The sequence below is a fragment of the Labeo rohita genome, chromosome 13 (genome assembly GCF_022985175.1).
Source record: "Labeo rohita strain BAU-BD-2019 chromosome 13, IGBB_LRoh.1.0, whole genome shotgun sequence".
Taxonomy (NCBI): domain Eukaryota; kingdom Metazoa; phylum Chordata; class Actinopteri; order Cypriniformes; family Cyprinidae; genus Labeo; species Labeo rohita.
In genome coordinates, this window is record NC_066881.1 from 9,471,055 (window position 1) to 9,495,122 (window position 24,068).

At 35.7% G+C, this 24,068-nt stretch overlaps 1 protein-coding gene across 6 annotated transcripts in view; it reads right to left on the reverse strand.

The window, feature by feature from the left end:
* Positions 1-21,568, reverse strand: part of ikzf1 (IKAROS family zinc finger 1 (Ikaros)) — a 30,171-nt gene extending 8,603 nt beyond the window's left edge. Inside the window, exons 1-3 of one of the 6 annotated variants that reach the window (XM_051125751.1) lie at positions 21,271-21,568; positions 12,216-12,269; positions 8,614-8,736 (exon numbers count right to left, since the gene is read on the reverse strand). In XM_051125751.1, the coding sequence (XP_050981708.1) occupies positions 8,614-8,736; positions 12,216-12,269; positions 21,271-21,568 (475 nt within the window). The remainder of the gene's footprint in view (positions 1-8,613; positions 8,737-12,215; positions 12,270-21,270) is intronic. The other 5 variants (XM_051125747.1, XM_051125748.1, XM_051125745.1 and 2 more) reach the window with 5 other exon arrangements.
* Between the last annotated feature and the right edge of the window lie 2,500 nt (positions 21,569-24,068).

A 24,068-nucleotide genomic window follows, 5' to 3' on the forward strand; every position in this document is an offset into this window, starting at 1 on the left:
CTTTTACCATGATAATGTTCTACAGCAAAAAGTGCACCTGCAAAGCAACTGCTTTCTTTCTTTCAGCCTTTGATTAGCAGTTTGTGTGTGTGTGTGTATGTGCAAAACATCAACTTTATTTGCATTAAACACATTTTTGAAACATTCACTTGACATACAGAACATTAACTGCATTTGTTGAACAGAAATGTAAGCAGCTAGTTACTACTTTTTTTTTTTTTTTTTGCAGCCGAGTAAACTTAGACAGAAGTTCACATACACTTGATTCCACAGCTGTTTTTCTCTTGTTTGTTCTGAACAGTTAAACTGCCTGCAGGTTCCACAGATTCTTTGGTTTTTCAGCGTTTTTATGTATTTAAACCCTTTCCAGTGATGACTGTATGATTTTGAGATTCATCTTTTTACACCGAGGACAACCGAGGGACTCATATGCAACTGTTACAGAAGGTTCAAATGCTCACTGATGCTCCAGAAGGAAAAAAAAATGCATTAAGATTGGGGGGGGGGCGGGGGGGGGACTTTTGAAAAGAATGAAGCTGTGTACATTTTTCTTATTTTGCATAAATATCTTTTTTTTTATGTAGTACTGCCCTTTAGAAGATACTTAAATGCTTCCCAGAAATAAAAAAAGTTAAATTTACCCTGATCTTCAAATTTGAAAAGTTTTCACCCCCGGCTCTAAATGCATTGTGTTTCCTTCGGGAGCATCAGTGAGCGTTTGAACCTTCTGTAATAGCTGCATATGAGTCCCTCAGTTGTCCTCAGTGTAAGAAGATGGATCTCAAAAACATACAGTCATTGTTGGAAAGTGTTCAAATACACAAAAATGTTGAAAAACCAAAGAATTTGTGTGACCTAAAGGATTTTTCTGAAGAATAGTTTAACTGTTCAGGACAAACAAGGAACTTGTGAACAACTATCACTTCACATAAAAAAAACACACAGCTGTGGATCATTCAGGTAAGAACACAGTATTAAGAATCAAGTGTATGTAAACTTTTGAACAGGGTATTTTTTTTATAAATTCACCTATTATTTTCTCCTGTGGACTATATGTGAACACCCTTTATGTGAAATCTCTTATTCAGGTCAGTACTAAATAAAAAATAACATGCATTTTGTATTATCCCTCTTATTTTGGTAAAATTATTAACATTTTGCAGATTCTGCAAGGTGTATGTAAACTTGACTTCAACTGTAAATATAATTTACTAATATGTAATATAGAGATAAGACATTTACATAAGATGTGTGTTTATTTAATGACTGGGTAAAAGCTTCCAACTTGCTTTAAGTAAAAAAGCACTACTGGATTAATATTCCACTTTATAAATGATCCAGTCTTCTTCTATGAAATTGCCTGCTCTCAAACATCTTACCATCTCATTCACCATCACACTTCTCTGAAACAAATGACTGATAAACAGGAAACAGAGACACAGGAAGCACTGTGAAACTGAGGACTCTCAGCGGTGTAAACCAGACCAACAAACCGTGGTAAACACATGCACACACACACATAGACTCACAAGCCTACAGAAGCATGCAAAAAGGAGCACACAATCAAGTAAAAAAGAAACTCTGTTAAGTATTTAGATTAAACTCTGTAATGTCTAATTATAAGCTAGATCACTGTTCAGATGCCCATGTTCAGCCTAATTAAGTAAACAGTCTTTTGAACAGTCTTTTAAGGCAGTTAGAACTCAGGGTAAAGGTCCTGTGGTTAACACACTGTGGTGCCAGGCTGATTTCCCCATGCTTCAGCCTCTGTTTGTACAGACTCAAGAGGAACAAGCAGAAATAATGAAATATGGGAATCCAAGGGAAAAGGGGAAGCTTCAGCGCCCGAGCCGGCCCAACCGAAAAAAAGGACAAGAGTTATGGAGAAGTGACAGAAAGGGAAGCACAGACAGGGAATTGTTAAGCACAACAAGTGAAACAGTTTTTCTTTTTCATTTTATGCATTCACACTACAGGGATCAGCAACCGAAGCACGTGATTGAACTGGAGAGTACCGGCAGACAAAACAGTTTTTTGTGTTCAGGTTACTCTATGACAGTTAGAAGAGCACAGACACACTTGTTACTGTGTTTCCAAAATAGATGGGAAATAATTGTCTTGAGTTTTACAGCAAGTGATCAAGTTTCCAGTATAATCGTATGTAATGACTAAGAAGAGGACTGAAGATTAATCAAATAGCTAAATAGAAAAGAACATCATCACATGATGAAGTCAAAGCAGTTTTCATTTTTAATGTGTGGTCCTGGTCTTTAAGTGCGCTATTCATTGGTGGACATAATTCTACGTAAGACTCTTATTAAAATATAAGTATAACTTTGTGACAACTTTCCTTTTCAGCTACGTCATAAATCCTTCATACACTCTCAGAAAAAAGGTACAAAAGTAATTTAGCTTTAAAGTATTCAGATTAGTACCTTAATGTACATTTTATTACCCAAAGTGTGCCTAAATGATACACATACATGCTTTTTGGAAAAGGGAACTGTCCCAGTGACAGCTTTTGTACTTTGGTGTATTAGTATTTTCTCAATCCAGTTAATTCCCAGTAGGCCAGCCTATATTTTTTCCTTTTGAATATTCTGTTTCACTTTCATTAAGTAAAACAATTTGTAAACTGCACTTCACATTGACTTTTTATGGATTTCAGTGTCAACGTGGGCATGAATTACGGTAGTTAATAACGTACAGTCAATACAGGAATGCAATCTCCCATTAACACCCATAAAAGGATGTATCTCTTCCTCTCTGTCACACACACACACACACACACAGATCCACTGACAGGCTTTCTTGCTTATATGATATGATGATTTAACCAGTGTGATGTGACCTGAGTTTGGCAGAGGGAACTAGGCTTGTTGTCATGATTCGGTCTCTCATGGATCTTTTGGGGAAGTTGTGACTAAACTGGGGATGGGAAGAGGAGCTTTTACTTTGTATAACGTTTGTCACACATCCTAATTTACCCATTTTGGGAAGCAAGTGTCAAAAGCCACAGACAAGGACAAACAAAAGAGCTCTACATAGAACAGAGCGACGTAACAGGCAAACCTCACAAACATCAATGGCTAATTCTAAATGGGATTAAATTCGATTTTTTTCCATTTCCAAAGCAACTCTCTGGAAGTGCCGATTGTTTAGTGCCTCGATAGTGATACTTTTAGTGATAAGGGAGTGTCTTTTATGCAGTTTGCACTTCAATTACAACTTATCACAACATTGCACTTTAGCAAGGGATTGCATTAATGGTGAGGACACTATAAATGAACATAACGCTTTGCTAGTACAATTATTTTTCGTTTATGCTCCATTCGAGGTGCTGAAAACGCCTATGAATAGCTTATGCGGTGCGGGAGAGCTACATGCGCATTAACCACTTTCCACAGCGGGTGGGTGAGAGCATATGTTTGTGCATGCATATGTGTGTCAGATGTGATAAAAAGAACCCTGCTTTCGCTCGCATTTTTAGGAACTTGCTAGTGAAATGTTTGCATCTGATATAGCAACAGGTTTAGGCGCAGGCTGTCACCCTCATACATTCAAAAAGAGGAATTACGTGATAAAATCAACCTTGCACCATGAAAACCTTCCTGCACTTCACTGGACAGAGTATTTTTCCATGCAGTGCTAATAAGCACTTATGCTCAAGGCATGTTTTAAATAAAAAAGGCCTCTGTTTTCTATAAATTTAAGTCGGTGTGAAATTAAAATCGGCTATGTTCTCTGTGTCTTCATATGAATGATTGATCGTGCATGTGTTTTAATTGAATTAAATAATTCCATAATAAGCAAAATCTAAAATGACTCCTTTTCTGCTGCCACTTAGCTATTTTTTTAGGTTAATTAATATTCAAATGGCTATTTATGCATTATATTAGTATTCAGTTTGGCTTTATTCTGGTAAGTAACGCCTAACTAACAATCCAAACAATTCCTGCACAGTTTTTCCTAGTTGAATAAAATTATTATTAATTGTGAATTAAATTATAATATAAACACATTATAGTTTAAATTCATATCGAATTCAGTTAGCTGAAGTTTAGAGTGTCATTGTTATGTGTTACATGCACTAAAAATGCTAGGTTGAAAAACCAACCCAGCACTGGGTGAAATATGGACAAACCCAGTGACTGGGTTGTTTTTACCCAGCGGTTGTGTTAAATGTTTAACCCTGCCTTCTGAGTAGTTTTATTTAACTCAACTATTGCTTAAAAATGACTACATTTCTTACTTAAAATCAACCCAAAATAAGTTGGAAATTAACATTTATGGTAACACTTTATTTTAAGGTGTCACTGGTACACCTTACATGTACTTACTATTATAATAACAATTAATTATGCTTAATTACATGCAAGCAACCCTTCGCCAAACCCTAATCCAAACTCTAACCATGTAGTAAGTACATGTAGTTAACTATTACCATTGAGTACTTAAATATATAGTTACACTGTAACAACGACACCTTGAAATAACGTGTAACCGCATTTCTTAATATGTACAATAAATGAACAGTAACTTTTTACATTAAGGTGTCATTTGTTAGCATTAGTTAATGTATTAACTAACATAAACGAACAATGAACAATACATCACGCTATCTTTGTTAATGTTAGTTGTTAAAAATACAGTCGTTCATTGTTAGTTAGTTTACAGTGCATTAACTAATGTTAACAAACACAACTTTTGGTTTTAATAAAGCGTTAGTAAATACTGAAATTAACATGAACTATGATTAATAAATGCTGTAGAAGTATTGTTCATTCTTAGTTCATGTTAACTAATGTTAACTATTGAACCTTATTGTAAAAGTGTTACCAATTGAACGTTTATTAATAAGTTGAATAAATAATAATTAAATAATACATTTAAAAAAGAATAGTTTATTAATAAATGTTAATTAATGAATTGTATTGTAAAGTGTTGCCAAATGATCATTTATTAGTAAGTTGAATAAATAATATATACATTTTAATCATTTAACCCAACTGCTGGGTCAAAACAACTCAGTCGCTGGGAGTGTAATAATAACGATACAATATGCATAATTACATGCAATAATTCAAACCAAAACCTAAACATATAGTAAGTACATGCAGTTAATTCATATTACTCAGTACTTAAATGTGTAATTACACAGTAATAAGACCACTATAAAACACAGTATAACCCCCTTTTTTAACCCACTTAAGTAGCACTTACCGTAAGTACATCTTTATATGTAATTTCATAATTACTTCTATTATCTTTGAAATAAGGTTGAAGTGTACTGCTGAATGTGCTGACAAGCAAATATGGCAAACTAAAATACACTTAAATGTTATTTCTATTGGAACTTGTATATACGTGCATACTTAAAATTGTAATGATAAAGTTAGTACATTTGAAATCTATTAACGTTAAATGTAATATTAAAACACTACACTTTAAAAAATAAAATGATTTATAATGTACTTAAAAGTATAACTTTTATTTTAACATTATTACAAAATGCACTTTTTAAAGTGTACTTAAGTGTATTAAGACGGTCATGAAAGCGCACTTTAAGTACTCTTAAGTGGGCTTTTATTTCATTAAAAATATGTGACCCTGGACCACAAAACCAGTCATAAGGGTTTTTTAAAAAAAAAAAAAATAAGCTTCATATTGATGTATGGTTTGTTGGTTTGTAGGATAGTACAATATTTGGCAGAGATACAACTGTTTGAAAATCTAGGATCTGAGGGTGCAAAAAATCCAAATATTGAGAAAATCACCTTTAAAGTAGTCCAAATGAAGTTCTTGGCAATGCATATTACTTATCAAAAATTAATTTTTGATATATTTATAGTAGAAAATTTACAAAATATCATCATGGAACATGATCTTTTTAGCATAAACGAAAAATTGATCATAGTGCCCCATACAATGTATTATTGGTTATTGCTACAAATATACCCGTGCTATCTAAGATATGTTATCTGTTATCGAACAGTTTTAAAATATATAAAATAAATGTTTAGTTTGTAAAGACAAATCTAATTTAAATTTCAATCCTCAACTGTTTTCAGGCCTTTCTAGGCCTTTCATAACAGGAAAGCAAAGAAACAGCACTCTGTAAGAGCCATCTCTATATGTTTTGATTTCCTGATATTCTGCGTCCGTTGCTATGCGTCAATTCGAGCCGCATACTGCACCGTCTGCACAGATACTCCCTTGATACACTTAATCAGAGAAGCAATGATGCACTGTGAAGATACTGTCTTCACATCCTCTTGCACACTGGCTGATTATATCTTCAGGGACAACATGCAGACAGACAGATGCACGCACATGCACACACACACATATTCGCACAAACTATTGCTAATGAGTTCAGAGCGTTTGAAGTTTAGTTCCCTGTTTCTCTCAAACAATCCACAACATTTTTTCTATGTCTAAATCCTAAACAGCCTTATTATTCTTCCAAATACACTCTCATCTCAATCAGAAAAGAATTTTTGATCAACGCAAACACTTTTAAAGTTGTGAACTGTGTCAGTCAAATGTTGTTTTAATACTCTTTAATACTCAGATGACTAACAAGGGGTCTCTTTTTAAAAGTCACATTATGAGAACGAGCTGTCAGTATCTATGCTCTCTTATTACTCTATCGATATGACTTTGCTCTTTATGAACAGTACACATGAGTGAGATATGAAAGTGCTGTTTTGCTGAGAGTGAAGCATGTCTTTTGGACTTGCATTTGAATGTGGGTGGGTGTGTGGAAGTGTGTGAATATCGTGGCAGTTGAAGTGAAAGCATGGCATAAGTGCAGGTGCAGAGCTTAAGAGAGCGTACGCTCGCGTTTGTTGCGATACTGCGCCTATCTGCTGTTGCTCCTGAACATTTTATCTCCCTGAGTGAGTGTTGAAACTGAGTTCTGGCAAGTTCTTCTTAGGAAACTCTTGCACATCCTATTTCAGTTTCCTCTCACATCTTTTTTTTCTCTCTCTCTCTCTCTCTCTCTCTCTCTCTCTTGCTCTCTCTCTCTCAGTCTGTTTTTTACTTTCAGTATAGCTTCAAAGTGAGCGGGTCACACATTAAGTCCAAGTTAATCTGGAACTTCTGGAGGGGAAAATTCCAAACTAAAATACATCAAGATATTAAACAGGCCATCTGTTAACTTCTGGTTAGCCAAATTTATTCCCACCCATTTTCGCCTTAAGTTAACCCACTTTCTATTTACACTGCTAACACTGTATTTATTACTACCTGTCGATCTAACGTTTTTCAATGAAAAATTCTATTGTTGTGTTCACTTTGTCAAAACAGAAGAGTGTTAAATTCTTATATACACTATCGCTCAAAAAATTGGGGTTATTAAAAGTTTTTTTTTAAAAAATGAATACTTTTATTCAGCAAGGATGCATTGAATTGTTTAAAAATAATGGTAAAGACATTAATAATCTTACTTAAGTTTCCTATTGTAAATAAATGCTGTTCTTTTAACTTTCTATTCACAGATTCCTAAAAAAAACTACAGTTTCAATTACAGTTTAAGCAGCACAATTGTTTTCAACATTGATAATAATAAGTGTTTCTTAAGCAGCAAAATCAGAATATTAGAATGATTCCTGAAGAATCATGTGACACTGAAGATTAGAGTAACAATGCCGAAACTGAAAATTCAGCTTTGCATCATAGAAATAAATTACATTTTAAAATATATTAAAATAGTAAAAAGTCATTTTAAATTATAATTATATTTCACATTATTACTGTACCTATTTTACTGTGTTTTGATTAAATAAATGCAGTCTTGGTGAGCATAAGACACTTTCAGAAACATAAAGAAATGTCACTGATCTCACACTTTTTAACTTTTTGTTTTTGGAAAACAAATTGCTTTAACAATGTTTGTAAAAAAAAATTGAACTTACATGTAAATCTTTAGACATTTTATCTTATATTTCTATCTTACAAATGATGAAAACAAAAGAATTTTTATATAGAATTTCAAGAGTAAACCAGAGAAGTACAAAGGAAGAGCAGAAGTGTAAAAAAAAAAAAAAAAAAAAAAAAAGAGAAAAATTTCCTAATAAGTGGGTTAAAGAGTTCATGGCACAACTGAGCATGTTATGTGTAGGCTCAGTCAGTGAGTAAACGCTGTTTCAGTGTATTAAATTAGCAGTCTGCTGTTTAAATGTCCCACGGTTTCAGGAACCAGTAGGTATGAACTATCAGTCTGACGAGAGGAAAATAATTCATTTGTTATACTTAAAGTTCTTACAGCGGTTCCTGTTTGATTTGATATTTGAATCCTTTCTATGTGTGCCAGTAGAAAAAGAGACCGTTACAAAAGTAGAAGATGCGCATCATGAGCTAAATTGAAAGCTTCGGACCCTGCAATTGTGATTGAACAATCTGGTGCACTTGCTCTGTGATCCTGTAGGCAGGACAAGAGCCGTTACATGCACTCGTTTCATACATAGCATTACATTTTATAGTTTTCTGTGTTAGGCTGACCTCAAAAGTGGGCTGCAGTACAAACTATATCAGACTTAGTATTGCATGAATGTGTAAATTAGGTAGTTTTGTGGCTGCGTCCCAGCTTAGGCTGGTCTGACTCACCAAGTGGTTTGTCTGTGCGGTTGTTGTTGTGTTGGAGGCCAGTGCTGGCTGATAAGTCTTCAGGAACAGGCATAGCCTCATCTTGGTCCTCTCCCCCCTCGTTTGCAGTCGGGCTGTCCCTTCCTGAGAAGAGAGTAAAGAAGTTACCAATATAGATGCAGTTCCATTGTTTTTACACAGTTTAAAATTGAAAATTAATGCAGTTTAATAGGCACCTGTTCTGTACACACAGAGTTTAGTAATTTTTGGGAGTGACAACTGGATTCTACATCCGAATTGCCTCCAAATAAAATTCAGGTAGCAACAACCGCAATTGCAGAAATTTTACACAATGTGAATAGAGCCAAACTGAACACCTGGTTGTTAATCACATAGTTAAATGCATAGCAGAGTTTTGTCTTTACTGTATGTGAGGTGCTAAAAATCACAGGGTATGTTTTGACTCATTAGTGATGCCAGATCTTGTTAGAAACAACAACAAATAAGAACATCGGCAGACTATCTTGGAAAAGAGCCACGTGCCAAAACATATGCCTACTTTATTTACTCCATAAACTAGATCACTTTACGAGCCCAAATAACCAGCTCAAAAGAAAATTAATAAGCATTGGTTATAAAGAGTGAACATGGCAACCCTTCAAGAGTGCACTCTGTAAAGTAGCCTTCTGAACTTAGTAAAACATGATGGCTCTGTTGACGGTGTTTTAGTTAAAACTGCTGAAAATAAATAAGTCTTTGGTCACTGTAATATTGCTTTGGTTAACATTAGCTGATACCAAACCACATAATGTTGCTAACGTTGGCTCAACCAATGGCATGTGTTGGGGGCGGGACTATCTGTGTCTGACTAATGACGGGTGGTGGGGGTGTTCAGAACTGTTTTTATGACAGCAAAATTCAGGTAGTGACAACCACATTTTACACAACAAATTTACACAACAACTAGTTGTTAATCATGTATTTAAATGTGTACCAGAGTTTTGTCTTTCACAAAAAACCACAGGGTATGTTTTGACTTATTAGTGTTGCCAGATTGTGCTAGAATAAAAAAACACCAATAAGAACAAGCCCATAATAAACTCTAATCGAAACGTGGTATCTTGGAAATAAGCCACATGCCAAAATATCATGACCTGCATCTACCTACTTTATTAAGTCCATAAACTAGATCGCTTTACAAGCCCAAAAAACACTTAATAAGCAATGCTTATAATAAGCGGACATGGCAACCCTTCAAGAGTGCACTCTGTAAAGTAGCCTTCTGAACTTAATAAAACATGGTGGCTTTGTTGATGGTGCTTTAGTTAAAACTGCTGAAATTAATTCATCTTTGGTCACTGTATTATTGCTTTGGTTAAAATTAGCTGATACCAAATCACATAATGTTGCTATGGTTACCATGGTGTCAAACATTGCCGATTCGAAAGTAACACCAGAAACGATAATTTAGGGGATTTACTCGCGTATTTAAATATGGTTGTCACTCCTGAAATTTTGCAGTGGCTGAACCAATGGCATAAGTTGTGGGGCCGGGACTCTGTGTGTCTGACCAATGGGATGTAGGAGTTTTCAGAAGTACTGTTTTTATGACAGTAAAATTCAGGTAGTGACAACCGCATTTGCAGAAAATGTACACAACAGCTAGTTGTTAATCATGTATTTAAATGCATATCAGAGTTTTGTCTTTCACTGTATGTGAGGTGCAAAAAATCACAGGGTACATTTTGACTCATTAGTGTTGCCAGATCTTGCTAGAAAAAGAAAAAAAATAAATAAATAAGAACAAGCCCATAATAAACTCTAAGCAAATTGTGATATCTTGGAAATAAGCCACATGCCAAAATATCACAACCTACATCTACCTACTTTATTAAGTTAATAAACTAGATCGCTTAACGAGCCCAAATAACAAGCCCAAAAGACACTTAATAAGCATTGCTTATAATAAGCGGACATGGCAACCTTTTAAGATTGCACTCTGTAAAGCAGCCTTCTGAACTTAAAAAAAAAACACAACGGCTCTGTTGGTGGTGTTTTAGTTAAAACTGCTAAAAATAATTCACCTTTGATCACAGTAATACTGCTTTGGTTAAAAATAGCTGATACCAAACCACAGAATGTTGCTATGGTTGCCATGGTGTCAATCATTGCCATTTCGAAAGTAACACAGAATCATAATTTAGGGGATTTACTCCCTTATTTAAATATGGTTGTCACTCCAGAAATTTTGCAGTGGGTTTTCGGTTAATTACAATTAAATCATTTGTAGGCTGATTCATCATCATTGCCTCAACCAATGGCATGAGTTGGGGTCGGGACTATCTGTGTGTTTAAAAATAGCACTCCCACTTGTAAGCTAATGATGAATTAGCTTACAAGTAAACTATTTGCAGGCTGATTCATCCTCATTGACTCAACCAATGGCATGAGTTGAGGGCAGGGCTATCTGTGCGTCTGACCAATGACGGGTTGTGGGAGTGTTCAGAAGAACTGTTTTTATTAAAGTAAATGCTACTTTCTTGTAATCTTGATGTTATATTGTTTCATACTTATCAAATAAAAAAAACAAAGTATGCAAAAATTGCTCAAGTGACTTTACGGGAAGCAGACAGTGTCCGATTTCACATCTCTGGTTTCATCTCCTCTCCTGATTCCAAGCAGCAAAACTGACCAAATGGGTAAAACCGAACAAACCACAAACAAACCTTTTTTTTTTTTTTTTAATCTGTTTGATGACATTAGTAATTTGCACACTTCCCCTTAAAGAAAAAGAGTTGTATTGTGGTTGCTCCAGAATATATTGCATCCCAGTTTTGAAAGTCAGGACATTAAATATAACATTCTCGCTAATGGAGCTCGCTATAATGAGTCTTGTGTAAGTTTTGTAACTTTATTTAGATATGAAAATGTTGACTGAGCACAAATGCTGACCCACTGCCTTCAGACTGTGTTCCCTTTTCCATTTATCTGTTTTCCTGGAAAAGTGTTTGCATTAACGCCTAGCCAATTCAAGATGTCGTCCTTGAGTTGTCGTGCCACCGACAAACATTTCTTGCTTCACGTGCAAGAGTTCACAAGTTTAAATCTTGCTGAATATATGATTTAAAACTGAATCGGTTTGTCAGTAGATGTATATCAGTAATGGGGCCACATTTGGATGTACTTGATTTGGTATTTTACTGAAAAAGAGAGCTTTCTATTGAGAGATAGACACCATTCACGTCATTCCAAACCAGTATGACTTACGTTTGTTCATTAATTGATAAAGTCACGAAGTCATAGGCGTGGAATGACATTAGGGTGAATGACTGATTTTCATTTTTGGGTGAACTTTTTGTTCCTTTAAACTGGCAAGAGTAATATGAGATTTTATTTATTTTTTTCAGAAATCATATATATCATGTTTTTAAGAGTAAATCAGACATTTTAGTGACTGGAAGTCTCCCAAAACCAATCTAGAATCGCCTGTGCATTAACATATATCTGCTGAGACAGACCTTATATAGCCTGTCGTTGAACAGTCAAAAACGGTTATCTTTGCTCGACTGTTTTGATCGTCCAGACCTCACTGTGGCTTTGAACGTATGAGAGGCGTCTCTTACCTGTTATCTGGGACATTTCCTGTGCCTCCTCGGTCTCCATCCTGTGCAGGTATTCTAACAGGAGCAAAAGCAAGAGAGAAAGAGTATCATCAGCGCTCGCTGCCTCAAAAATAAGCCTGTATAGGAGAAGTGGTTGGTGATTAAAGGAGAATGGCCTTTCTTTGTGTATCTCCATCACCCTGGCAAGAACAGCGCTATTCCAGCCTCACACAGCACTGTCTTCCACATTACATTACAATGAACTACAGACATTTTCATTACCGCTCTGACAGACGGGGTTGAACTAAGAGAATAGGTTTGGTGGACTACAAGGCTGGCGATGAGGTGGGGAGTCTCGAAAGGAACAGGCTTTCAGACCACATTTGTTATTTATTGTTAATTTCCCACCACATAATCATCCAAAAATGCAAACTGACTGCCGCAAAATTAAGCAGAAAATTAGATGGCCCGGGGTCATGGAGGATGCGGGTGTTTGGCATCGCCAGCTGATTGGCGCTCGTGTTCACTCTAATTTACTGAGCATGCATGGGTGAGCCCGGCAGCCTGACTCTTTCTCTGCTTCTCTTTAACACACACACACATAGGAACACACGGTTGTACGAACACAGACGGAAATGTAGACAAGAGAGTGCAATGAGTAAGGTGACAGAAAGAAGAAGACACTGAAGGTACAAATTAAACAAAGCAGGTTTATCGGAGACAAGAAATGAATAGATCAAGAAATAAGGGAAAGGTTAGACGAAAATAACTTGCTGAGAGAACAATATTAGTTTGCAATGCAAAAGTTAGCTATTTGACTTCTGCTTCATTAGCCACTATAGGATAATAACTGGAAGATTCCCGGGTAACAAATTTAGGTTATAAAAACATGGTGGGAACATTGTTTAGAAATGTTTCTAAAATGTTGAAATGACACAAAAAGGTTTCTTAAGAATGTTCAACCAACTTTATTTTTATCCAAAATATGATGTTATTTGTAGATTTTTTTTTTAAAAAAGTGACACCCAATCAGAATCAATCCTGATATACCGAGCTCGAGAATTTAAAGCGACGAGCATGCGCTTTGAATAAACAGAATAAAGGCCCGTTCACACCAAGAACGATAACTAAATTAGCGTCCACACCAGCGAACGATATTGTCCGTTTATTCTAAACGCATGTTTGTCTGCCACTTTAAATTCTCAATCTGGTTATATCAGGATTGATTCTGATTGGCTGTCAATAGCTGCGTTTCCATTACCCTTCAAGATGCGCAAACTTAAATTGCGAATTGAAAATACGCGTCAATTTCGCAAAAACTCCCATATATCGCAAAACCGTTTTTACGCCTGCATGAGGTGGTTTTGCAGGCAATTCGAAAAAAGAATATTTCTCAAAATATTCTCATCGGTTAATGGAAACATTGTCATTTCGCTATACTTTTTTTATCAGCATTTATATAATATCGCCAACTTTTTGCGCAAATCTGTAATGGAACCGTGCCTACTGTTTTTATCATTCATCAGCTAGAAAAAATCGTTCTAATCTTTACCAGATGGAATTGCCAAACTACCATAATATTGTTATGAAAAATTATGCTTGGAGAAACATTTCATTCGCGATGTGTCTGCCATATTACTAAAGTGTATTTCATATCGTAGCAACCACAGCTTCTCAATGGAAAAATATGCTGTGCTCTCAAGCGCTCACAGCTGGCCATTTTCAGCTGGCTAAAAACGATAACTATAAATATAGCTATATTAGCGTCCACACCAGCGGACTAAAACGTCAGTTTATTCTTAACGCACACTGATGGTTTAAATTCTCCAGTTCATCATATAAGTGTTGCCAAGTCTGCTTTTTTCCTGTGGAATTGGGCTACTTTAAAGATCCACTAAAGTGCTTTGTAACACGCAGGCATATTCTATGTGTTGATGTAATTTAAACTGAAACAGGAAGACAGACTTTAAAAAACAAAAAGCCAATAGCATTTAGTTTATATCACAGATTGGGCCAGAGCCGTTGAGCTCGGTAAAGCCACATTTGACAGTTTATGACAACCACAATCCTATCCATATTGCATTATCTATAAATAAAATAGCATTCTGTGTAGAATTCAGATGTGGCCGATACATTTTGTGGTCTGCGCCACTTGCGCAAATGAGCCGCTCCATGCTATCATCTCTCTGGACTGGAGCAGGGTATGTGAACACTGCAGCGGTTTGTGTGACACAAAGTGAAACCAGACCTCATTTGCCCCAACGGAATGCACATTTGCACTGACTGAATCACTCCTTATCCCCTTTTCCATTTTCCATGCAGAAAATACAAATTCCGTGAACAAGTGACCGATTTCATTTAAAGTGAAGGGGGCAGGATGCATTGCATACTAGAGAGCATTTGACTGGACAGAAAATTTGATGAGGCTAAAGTGCAGGGTGATGTCATCAAAATCGTTGATTCATACTGGCGGAGGTTAGAGAGCATTATGTTTTGAATGCTAATATATTGTAAATGCGAATTTTGTCATTGTTTCAGAGCACACTAGCTTATAGATAAGGCAAACATATTCATACTAAAAGCCAAAAAACTTTAATGTTGGTTTCATGGGGACTTTAACGCAGCTGTTGTCCTGGGTTGTTTTTCATGTTTGCAGGTTAAAGCGACAACAATAATGTAATATTTAATGATTGAAATACAAATTTTACCAGGGAAACCACACCAAAAATGTGTATTTTACCCCCAGAACACATTTTTACTGGGAGACCCCTTCTAAACACGATCGGGCTATTTTGGAGTAGCAGTTTTTTGTTGTGAAAACCTGGCAACCCAGGATTGATTCTGATTGGTTGTCAATGTTTTTTATCGTCCTTGGTGTGAACAGGCCTTAAGAATGTTAAAATGTCCAGTTTTCTCGCCGTGATTATAAGGCTATTTAAAAGCTGCAAAAACATGTCTTAGAACGGTTATCAAGTAAAATATCATCATAAGGACATTCCTAGAATGTTGATCTCAAAACGTTTATAAGAATGTTCGGTAACACTTTATGATAAAGGTGTCATTGTTTGTTCATGTTCGTTTATAGTGCATTAGCTAATGTTAACAAACATAACTTGTGATTTTAATAATGCATTAGTGAATGCTGAAAGGAACATTAAGATTAATAAATGCTGTAGAAGTATTGTTCATTCTTAGTTCATGTTAACTAATGTAGCTAACTAATGTTAACTAACGAACCTTATTGTGAAGTGTTACTGAATGTTCTATTATTTAAACATTACTTTAAGAATATGATAATACATTAAAATAACAAACACCAGTTTGCCATATCAAGCAATGTAAAACTGTTTTTGTACAATCATAAATAGCTGGAAACCGGAAGCAACCCACTCGTTTGTTCAAAATAAGATGGACAGGACAAGAAAAAAATGGATTAAAGAACAAGAGTGGATGGTCAAAATGTGGGTTTTCTAACTCCTCAGAAGGAGTCAGTGGTGAGCACTTCCTCAGGCCAGGCCTGCATATCTGAGAAGTCACCAGCGCTCGTGGCCCCATTAATAATGTAGCGGCCACTTGGGTCCACAGCAGATGGGCACAACAGCCTCGGCCTCGCTGCCACTTCAAGACGCTCCCGCTAGGGCCCCACGCCCGGCCCCACCAGCCACACAGGGAGAAGTGAAGTTCCTGAAAATAGCCAAGCAAGCTGAAGAGAGCTCCTGGGAGAAGGGGGACGTAGGCCTTCCTGTTTTTAATGACAGATGGCTCCACGCACTTGGAACAAATAGTGGGAAACCAGCGGCCTCCCGTCTGTCGCAATGTCCCAGCCTTCCTGGGGAACGGGCATCTCGGAAGACTTACGACTGGCTCGCACGCCCAAAACCCTGGTGAGGGCTTGTTGCGACTGCTGTGAGATACGAATGTGCATGTGCCTGGGTGGCATTGGTCACTGTGTGTGTGAAACGGAAAGGCTTGAAATGTCAATAGTTCATAAAGGTTTGCAGGTGGGCATGAAAAGCTAGCTATTTGGCAGTATATCTGATGATGCAACACTTTAAACTGCTATTCAGGCCACTTTTTAGACGTTTGTGCACTTATGACAAATAAAAACCAATATTTTATTTTGTTATTGAGCTATTTAGCTGGCTAAAATTCCTTCAGAAATGATTCACTCACTGCATTGATTGATTCTCATTCTTTTTGCATCACTAAATAAATGTAATGTGTATTTATTTATTTAAATGGTATTTTCCACAAATATGCAGATGCTGTTTTTCTTGTTTAGACAATATTACTAGCAAGTAATACTGATATTATACAAGCAAATTGCAGATCAGATCAGCTGTTATGAAGACCAAGGAGCTGCTCATGGATCTTCACAGACCTTTTTGACTGTCTAAATGGGACATCAACAATCTTTTCAGCACTTCACAGATTTGGCCACTGTAAGATGGCAAGAAGGAAGGCATTTGGCTTCTTTGCCATGTTTCTTGCCACTGGTCTGGCTTTGATTTCACCAGGAGGTTCTTTTTGCCATCAAAAGCAACATGGGATGGGTAAAAGAGTAAATTCTTGATTAGAATTAGAAAGTTTTATTCTTAAATGGCCCAGCAATGCTTAATTTTGATTGAAAATCTGTGACAGGACTGGAGAAATACTGCATTTACACTGACATCTTAAGGTGGAAAAAAAAAAACAAAGTAAAAGTTTGATTCATGGATGAATATTTTTATTTTTTATTTATTTATTTTTTTATTTAAGTTTCTTCCGTTCAAAATCTGTTAAATAAAGTGTCCCATTTAAGAAAAAATGCAGTTGTTGTATTATTAATATGATTTTTTACTATACTATAAACTACAAAAAAAAAATAAATAAATAAAAAAAAAAAATAGCAATAATGAAAAAAAAAAAAGCTTTCTCGGTTTGTGCAAATCCCATGGGGCTCAGAGTATTTCTTCCACCTTAATTTCATAAATATGTACAAATATGTGGTCTTGTTTCATTAAAAAAAGTGTGCACTTTCTTTATTTACACCGAAAGAATAGAAATAAAATGGGACAACATCCCCCATAGGTGGGCACACTGTAGCATGACCATATAACAGCTTAAAATGTACAACTAAAACATTTTGTCAATAAGATACAATAATACAGTCTCCTTCTTAAATGTAATGCCATTTTTTAAATAATTAAAAATATACTCATTTTGAAGTTTGACAATGAACACACTACAAAACGCAACTATACGACAGCTCATACAAAGTGGGTGAACAGATAAAGAAACACATTCGGAAAAACACAGAGATGAACACAGTGCTCCCCACGCTCCACACAGTTCTCACAACACAAAGCAAATATGTGAGCCAAAAAGTGCTTTAAATTTCTTTAAAATATTTTTTTTCTTTCCATTATTTAAGATTATTTAGAATTATTATGACTTTTACATGTGTTTTTATGAGTTTTACATGAGTTTTTACATAATTCTAATAGAGGCAAACTATTATTAATTAAATATGAATTAACAGATTGCAGATTAAAATAATAGCAACTATGTCTCATTTCAAAAGCATTAAATTGCAAGAAACTGAGATGAAAAGCTAACGTCAGTAAGAAATGTACTTATATATTGTTAAATGTAATATCTTTTGGCACATTTTTTTGTGTCGATATGGCGACTAGTAAATGCACTAGTTTTGCCATTCTGTGAAAACTTTTAAACCATGGGTTAAAACTCATGCATGAGTGTTACAACTACTCTCCTCTACATTAAACTGTCAGTTTTTCAAAAGATGTTGATTGAGGTTATAGTGAGGTCAGGTTTAGCTTTGGGTTAGCTGCAATAAAAATGCATCATATGTGACGCATTCCTCATACCACAAACTAACCATCATCTTAAAGTTTCATGCACCTTTTTTGCGTAGATGCGACAGATCAACCAGCTCTATGGAGCGGAGAAGTAGAGTGTATGTGTGTGTTGGGTGTGTGGCGGTGCACGGTATTCCCCTGCGCCCCCTTTTCTGAGCAGATGTGAGAGGGGAAATAGTGATGGTGTAGACAAAGAGGGGGAAGAAATGTAAAAATACTTCTCACTAATGAGCTTTAGTCTCCCACTCCCACAGAGATCAACTTCTCTGGACTTTTTACCTGCTCTGAGCTGATGACTATTTATATTTATATACAAGTAGTAAAAATAAATTGTTATCTCAATCCGCACATTCAGTTACCTCTTTTTTCTGCAGCTTTTGCTTATGTTGTCAAACCTTGGTATGCTTGTAGGACACTGGTCACAGTCAAGACAGGAGATTAGCATAGTCAAGCACATTATCATAGCGACAGGAACTCTGTGGGTTTTAAGACACACTTAGTGCGTCTGTGTTTGTGACTATGTGTGTGTGAAAAGAAAGGGAGTGTAAAGGGTAGGAAAACAGATCTAAGTGTGAAAAAAAAAGTTGAAAAGATGGGTGGAGACTCAGCGCTGCAAAACCGTTAAACAGACAAAATGCCATTGCTGCGTTTCGAGCCATTCAAAGGTGAGTATGACTTAACTAAAGAACTAGCAAGTGCAATTTCATCATTTCACTCAGGGATGGTTACATAAATGACATCTAGATGTAATGAGTCAAGAAGGGTTAATGGTGGAATTTTTTCCTTTGCATAAAACAGCAATCTCTCAGAAGGATGCAAAACAATTCTGGGAATTTTTCTTAGTTTCAGCAGGAACAATACTGACTTAAGTCATAACAGAAATATTGGTTCCACTCTAAATATGGTCAGATTGAAGTCAAACACATGCTAAGTTCAAATAAACATTTTGATGTTAACACAAATCCAGTCTTTTATGTATAGAATAAATAAACTATTCATTATTCAAGTGATAAAGTGAAATATAATATATAGATAAAATATAAAGAGATAAAGTGCAATAGTGTTACTTGTGGACACCTGAAGAATATTTAAGATATTTTGTTTCATACAGGTAAAACTAATTCAGCAAGCATCTTCACCACTGATCATAAGCAAAATTAATTCTCTTCTATAGTTTAGAAATAATGTGAATAATCTGAAAATCATGACCTTCTTAATAAAAATATTAGTTGTATCTTGTGTGTGTGTGTGTGTGTGTGTGTGTATAATTATATATATATATATATATTATACATACATTATATATAATATATACACAATTATATTATACTATATCATATATATATATATATATATATAATAGATATGTCTTCCAACATTAAAATTATGACTGTTTTGGATAGATGAATAACCTTAATAAAAGTAACATTAATGATAAATACCAGTTGAACACTATAAAAATTATGATTTCTAATTAGGAGAGCTGAACTTCTAAACACTATTTAGCTATCTCGGTAACTTTTGTCAAATGGGATATCCATTAACTGGCCTGTCTTGCATCAGTGAGGATTTCATCACATTTGAGGGCGTAGGATAAAGTGATTGCTATCTGTCAAAGATGATATGCAGGAACTGCTTTCTGAGAAATAAAAGAAGCTCACTTTAGTAGCCTCTTTTAGAATGGCCACACTTCACTACACTGCCACTGAAAGCACTCATTTTATTCACTTCATCATTTCGTCTTTTTCTTTCTCTGCGAACTTTTTTTAATGTGCCACATTAACGTGTACAATATGCTGTATATATTAAAAGTGCCTGAAACAAAGTGCAATAAATTTTGCAGTGTATTACGCGGAAAAGTTACAAACATACACTATGAAACGGAGCACGGATGTGAAAACCATTCTTTGTATTCTTTAAAAGACAGAACAAATTTATTAAACGCAGGAACAAACTGTGCTGAAATTTAAAGCGGCTATTATTTATAAGTATCTTGCCTACAGTTGAAGGCCTATTGCTAATTAAATGTTTAATTGTTAGTTATTCAAATCTTAGTAAAACAAACTTTTATGTCTAGGAAGTTGCGTTTATACATTTCTGAGAAAGTTCGATAAAACAGTTCTGTCAAATAAATGTGAGAAGTGTGTTTTTGTCTGTCGCACGCAGTGTATTTTTACACAATCGCTCAATAGTTTCTCTTGTGTTGCACATATGACCTGTGCCGTGAGCACTAACGAGTGTACATGAAACCAAACAAGGGCACAAAAGAGAAGCTCAAGACACACATGCATCACCGGAGAAAAAATGACCAAAGAATTCGTGTAAGTCATTTTCACCTGTCTTACCTTCACCGGTAAAAAGCGGGAAGAACTCACACAAAAATATTTGTGATGTTTTTAAGGATTATTAAGTAAACCAACTTGCTGATATCATTTTTTAACCTCTTTGAATTCATTACAAATGAAGGAAATACAGTAGAAATGAAAGTGAAATAAATGGAAGCAAAGATTCGGTTCTAAAAATCATTCTTCCTAAAAACTATTTTTGAAGAATACATCCAGAGTTGGATGGGGGAAACGAACTTTTCGATTTCATACATTTCCTTAAACGTATTACTGATAAAAAAATCTACGTGTTATTAAAAGAGTTTTTATTTTTCGTAAAAAAGGGGTTTTCAAAAGTCCACTTTGCTAAAAATAGAGAGGAATTTTTTATGCTGAGCAACAGGTGCGTATCGGAAGATAATGAAAGTAACGTTCAAAGTTGTATTTAAACAAAACATTAACAACCTACCTAATTAAATAATATATAACGTATATATAAATGTCGTTATCAATGAAATGATTGGAAAAATTCCACCCTGTTCCACGTTTGGGACATCGGGAAACTTTTTCCATATGGAAAACTGGAAAAAAGACACGAGTTGAAAACGAAAAGAAAAGAGAAGGAAAAGAAAAACATATGAACTACAAATAAAACTTATGATGAAGAAGCCCTGGCGCAAATAAAGTAATTACGCATACGCGCTCAACGAACACGCCTTTCGCCATGTCAAGAGGATTGAAGCGCTTGCACCTGCTACAGAGTTCAGGACGAAAACTTCCATTACGCCAGTTCTCCTCGCTCTCGCTTAGTTGAACTGTCAATTATGATCAACTCCTTAATACTAAGTCTGTGATATGTGTCACTTGGACCGGCCTGTGAGAGTTATTTACCTGCTATTCCTTGAGTTTGCAGTATGAAGCTCTTCCAGCTGTCCCCCGCCGCTCCATGCGCACAAGTTCTCAGCGCCGCGGCAGCAGTCTGGAACTCTGTGCGCGGTCCCTCCCCTCTCCACTGCACTTCCTCCTTCCAGCCCAGCATTGCTATGTCTCTGTGCTCGTGTGAGACATTTTGCAAGCTTTTATTCCAGAGGCCGAGTCTGCTCGGGGAATCGAGGCAGCAGAGCTTGGCACTTCGCTTTGTATCGTGCCAATAAAAGCTGACACCCAGTAGACCATCACTGGCAGCCATGCATGAGATGGGATGAGGCGGGCTAGGACAGTGGACTGATCAGTTCTTATTTATTTATTTCGCGCAGAGGGACAGGGGTCTCTTGATCTCACGTCACCTGTTTTAGTGATTTTGGAAGTATACTTTTTTTTTTTTAATGAGAAGTGGAGTGATGTCTATGTAATTGAGAAACAGAAACAGTTTCATTAATTAATTGCTGTAGGGCAGGGGCTGGAGCCCACTAGGGGGCCTTATCAAACTCACACGGGGCCCCAAATGATTTCAAATATGTTCTTTAAGAAATAGCGAGTGTTTATGGACAAATCCCAATTATGCTCATTAGCAATGTCTGAATTGCGAACGAATCATTCTTTTGAACCGATTCTTTTTGTGAACTGGATGAACCAGTTGACCAAATCGGACTGAAATTCATCATGATTATTAAAAAAAAAACTTCACTCCCTGTTACATTTCTTCTCCCGTTTGGAACACTGTGAATGGATAAGTGCAATAACACACACTCTTAAAAATAAAGGTGGTTTACAATATCATAGAAGAACCTTTTCTTGTCTAAATGGTTCCATAAAGAACCTTTAACATCTGAAGAACCTTTCTGTTTCACAAAAGATTCTTATGGCGAAAGAAGGTTCTTCGGATTATAAAAAGTGAAGAAAGAGATGGTTCTTTAAAGAATCTTTGATTGAATAGTTCTTTGTGGAACCAAAAATGGTTCTTCTATGGAATCGATGTGAAGAACCTTTTAAGCATCTTTATTTTTAAAAATGTGCGAACAATGAAAAGTCCCAGTGCTGTTATACTAAATATAAGCACTCTTGGAAACCCACATGACCAGTTGGATTATAGGACCAGAATTAACTGTTATATAGATAAAGTGCATAAAGTTGCTTATTCTTAATTAAAGTCAGGTCATCTTCTATATTACATGCATTTTTTTCTTTTTAAGAGCCATAAATTAATGTAAAAGTTGATAGAGATCAAACATCAATAAAGAAGGATTGTGGTTGTGGGGGGTTTCGATTATTGTTTGCGGGGAGATTTGAAGTTAAAAAGGTGGCGATCCATATGCATACAGTTCGTTTAAACATAACACCTATACTGGCAATAAAGGGCACTTGACAGATTAGAATTTTTTAGGATTTTAATTAGGTTTTAAAAAACACTTCATGGCATTAACGGATGTTGTTTCAGATGAAAGCTGTACATCCTGTCAGTTTCGAGTGTGTAGTTATGTATGAAGGGTACTTCATGTTCAGAAGAACAGCAGCAGCTCAGACTGTGTGTATTACTTGCTAGTTCCTGTCCCAAGATTATTAATTGCATTTTTGGTGCATAGAGTTTGTTTTTACTCTTAACAGAATTGTTGTTTTATTTTGTTTTTTCATATTTTATTATTTATTTATTTCATTTTTTTTTTAATTAACAATAAAATTTTCCCTGCGACTCTACAAAGGATAAGCAGTTGCAGAATGTATGGATGGGTGAAATTAAAATTTTCGTTTGACATACAGTAAGATTGTGACAGTGCTGTCACAATCTGACCTGCTGAGTATTACTTTATTAAACTATATCATTAGACTCAGAATGGATGTACTAACAATGCTTCTACCAATCATCCAAAAAGTATAATTTTTGCATTAATATTTATAGAAATATTCAATAAATAATGAGTTAGAAAGCAATTGTGGCTTAAACAAATAGGGTCATTTAATTCCCATGTTATATTTTAAATGACATTTCCGGTACATTGCCCCCATGGCTGTGGTATTGGCGTAATAAATGAGAGTCTTTTTGGCTCCCAGTGATCCAAATGTTTGACCGTTCCAGGTAGCCATATCTCAGGAGCTGCTGGTGCTGAGTCATGTTCTGAAGGAGGCCACTCTTATCTCCTGTCTCCAGGAGGACTTTTTCAGGCAGTTGGGTGTGGGTTGAAACGGGAACCCTGGATGGTGTTGGCTTGTTTTTTTTTTCAGGACAACCTGTTGTTTGCGTAATTTAGTGACCTTTTGGAGAGTCTGAAAGTTTTCTGGTTTTGATATCATAATAAATGGGGTAAAAACTGGCTGTGACATTACAGTGGGACAGTCTAATCTCCAGAGACGGCATTGAGGGAATGCTTTCGGTGTAGAGTGACTCAGCAAACTGTGCGCTAACTCCAGTCATTAGAGCTGAGAGGAGACTTGCAGAGCCACTGAGGTGCACAATGACTCTGCACAAACTGGGGGAAAATAATTAAGAATGTGTTCTTTTCAGTTTAATAAAGTTGGACAGACTGCTATGTATTAAACATTAATTAGAGAAACTAACATTTTCCATTAACAATTAAAAATTAACAATTCAAGTATGACTAATAATTTAAATTCTGTCTAATATTCTATATTCTTTTTGAAATGTTTTGTTGAAAGCTTTTTAAAGAAAAGTTCTAATTGTTAATGTTTTACAAATAATTGGTTTAGAAACAATTTTCATACAGAAATCACTAGCAAATTTCACAATTACATAG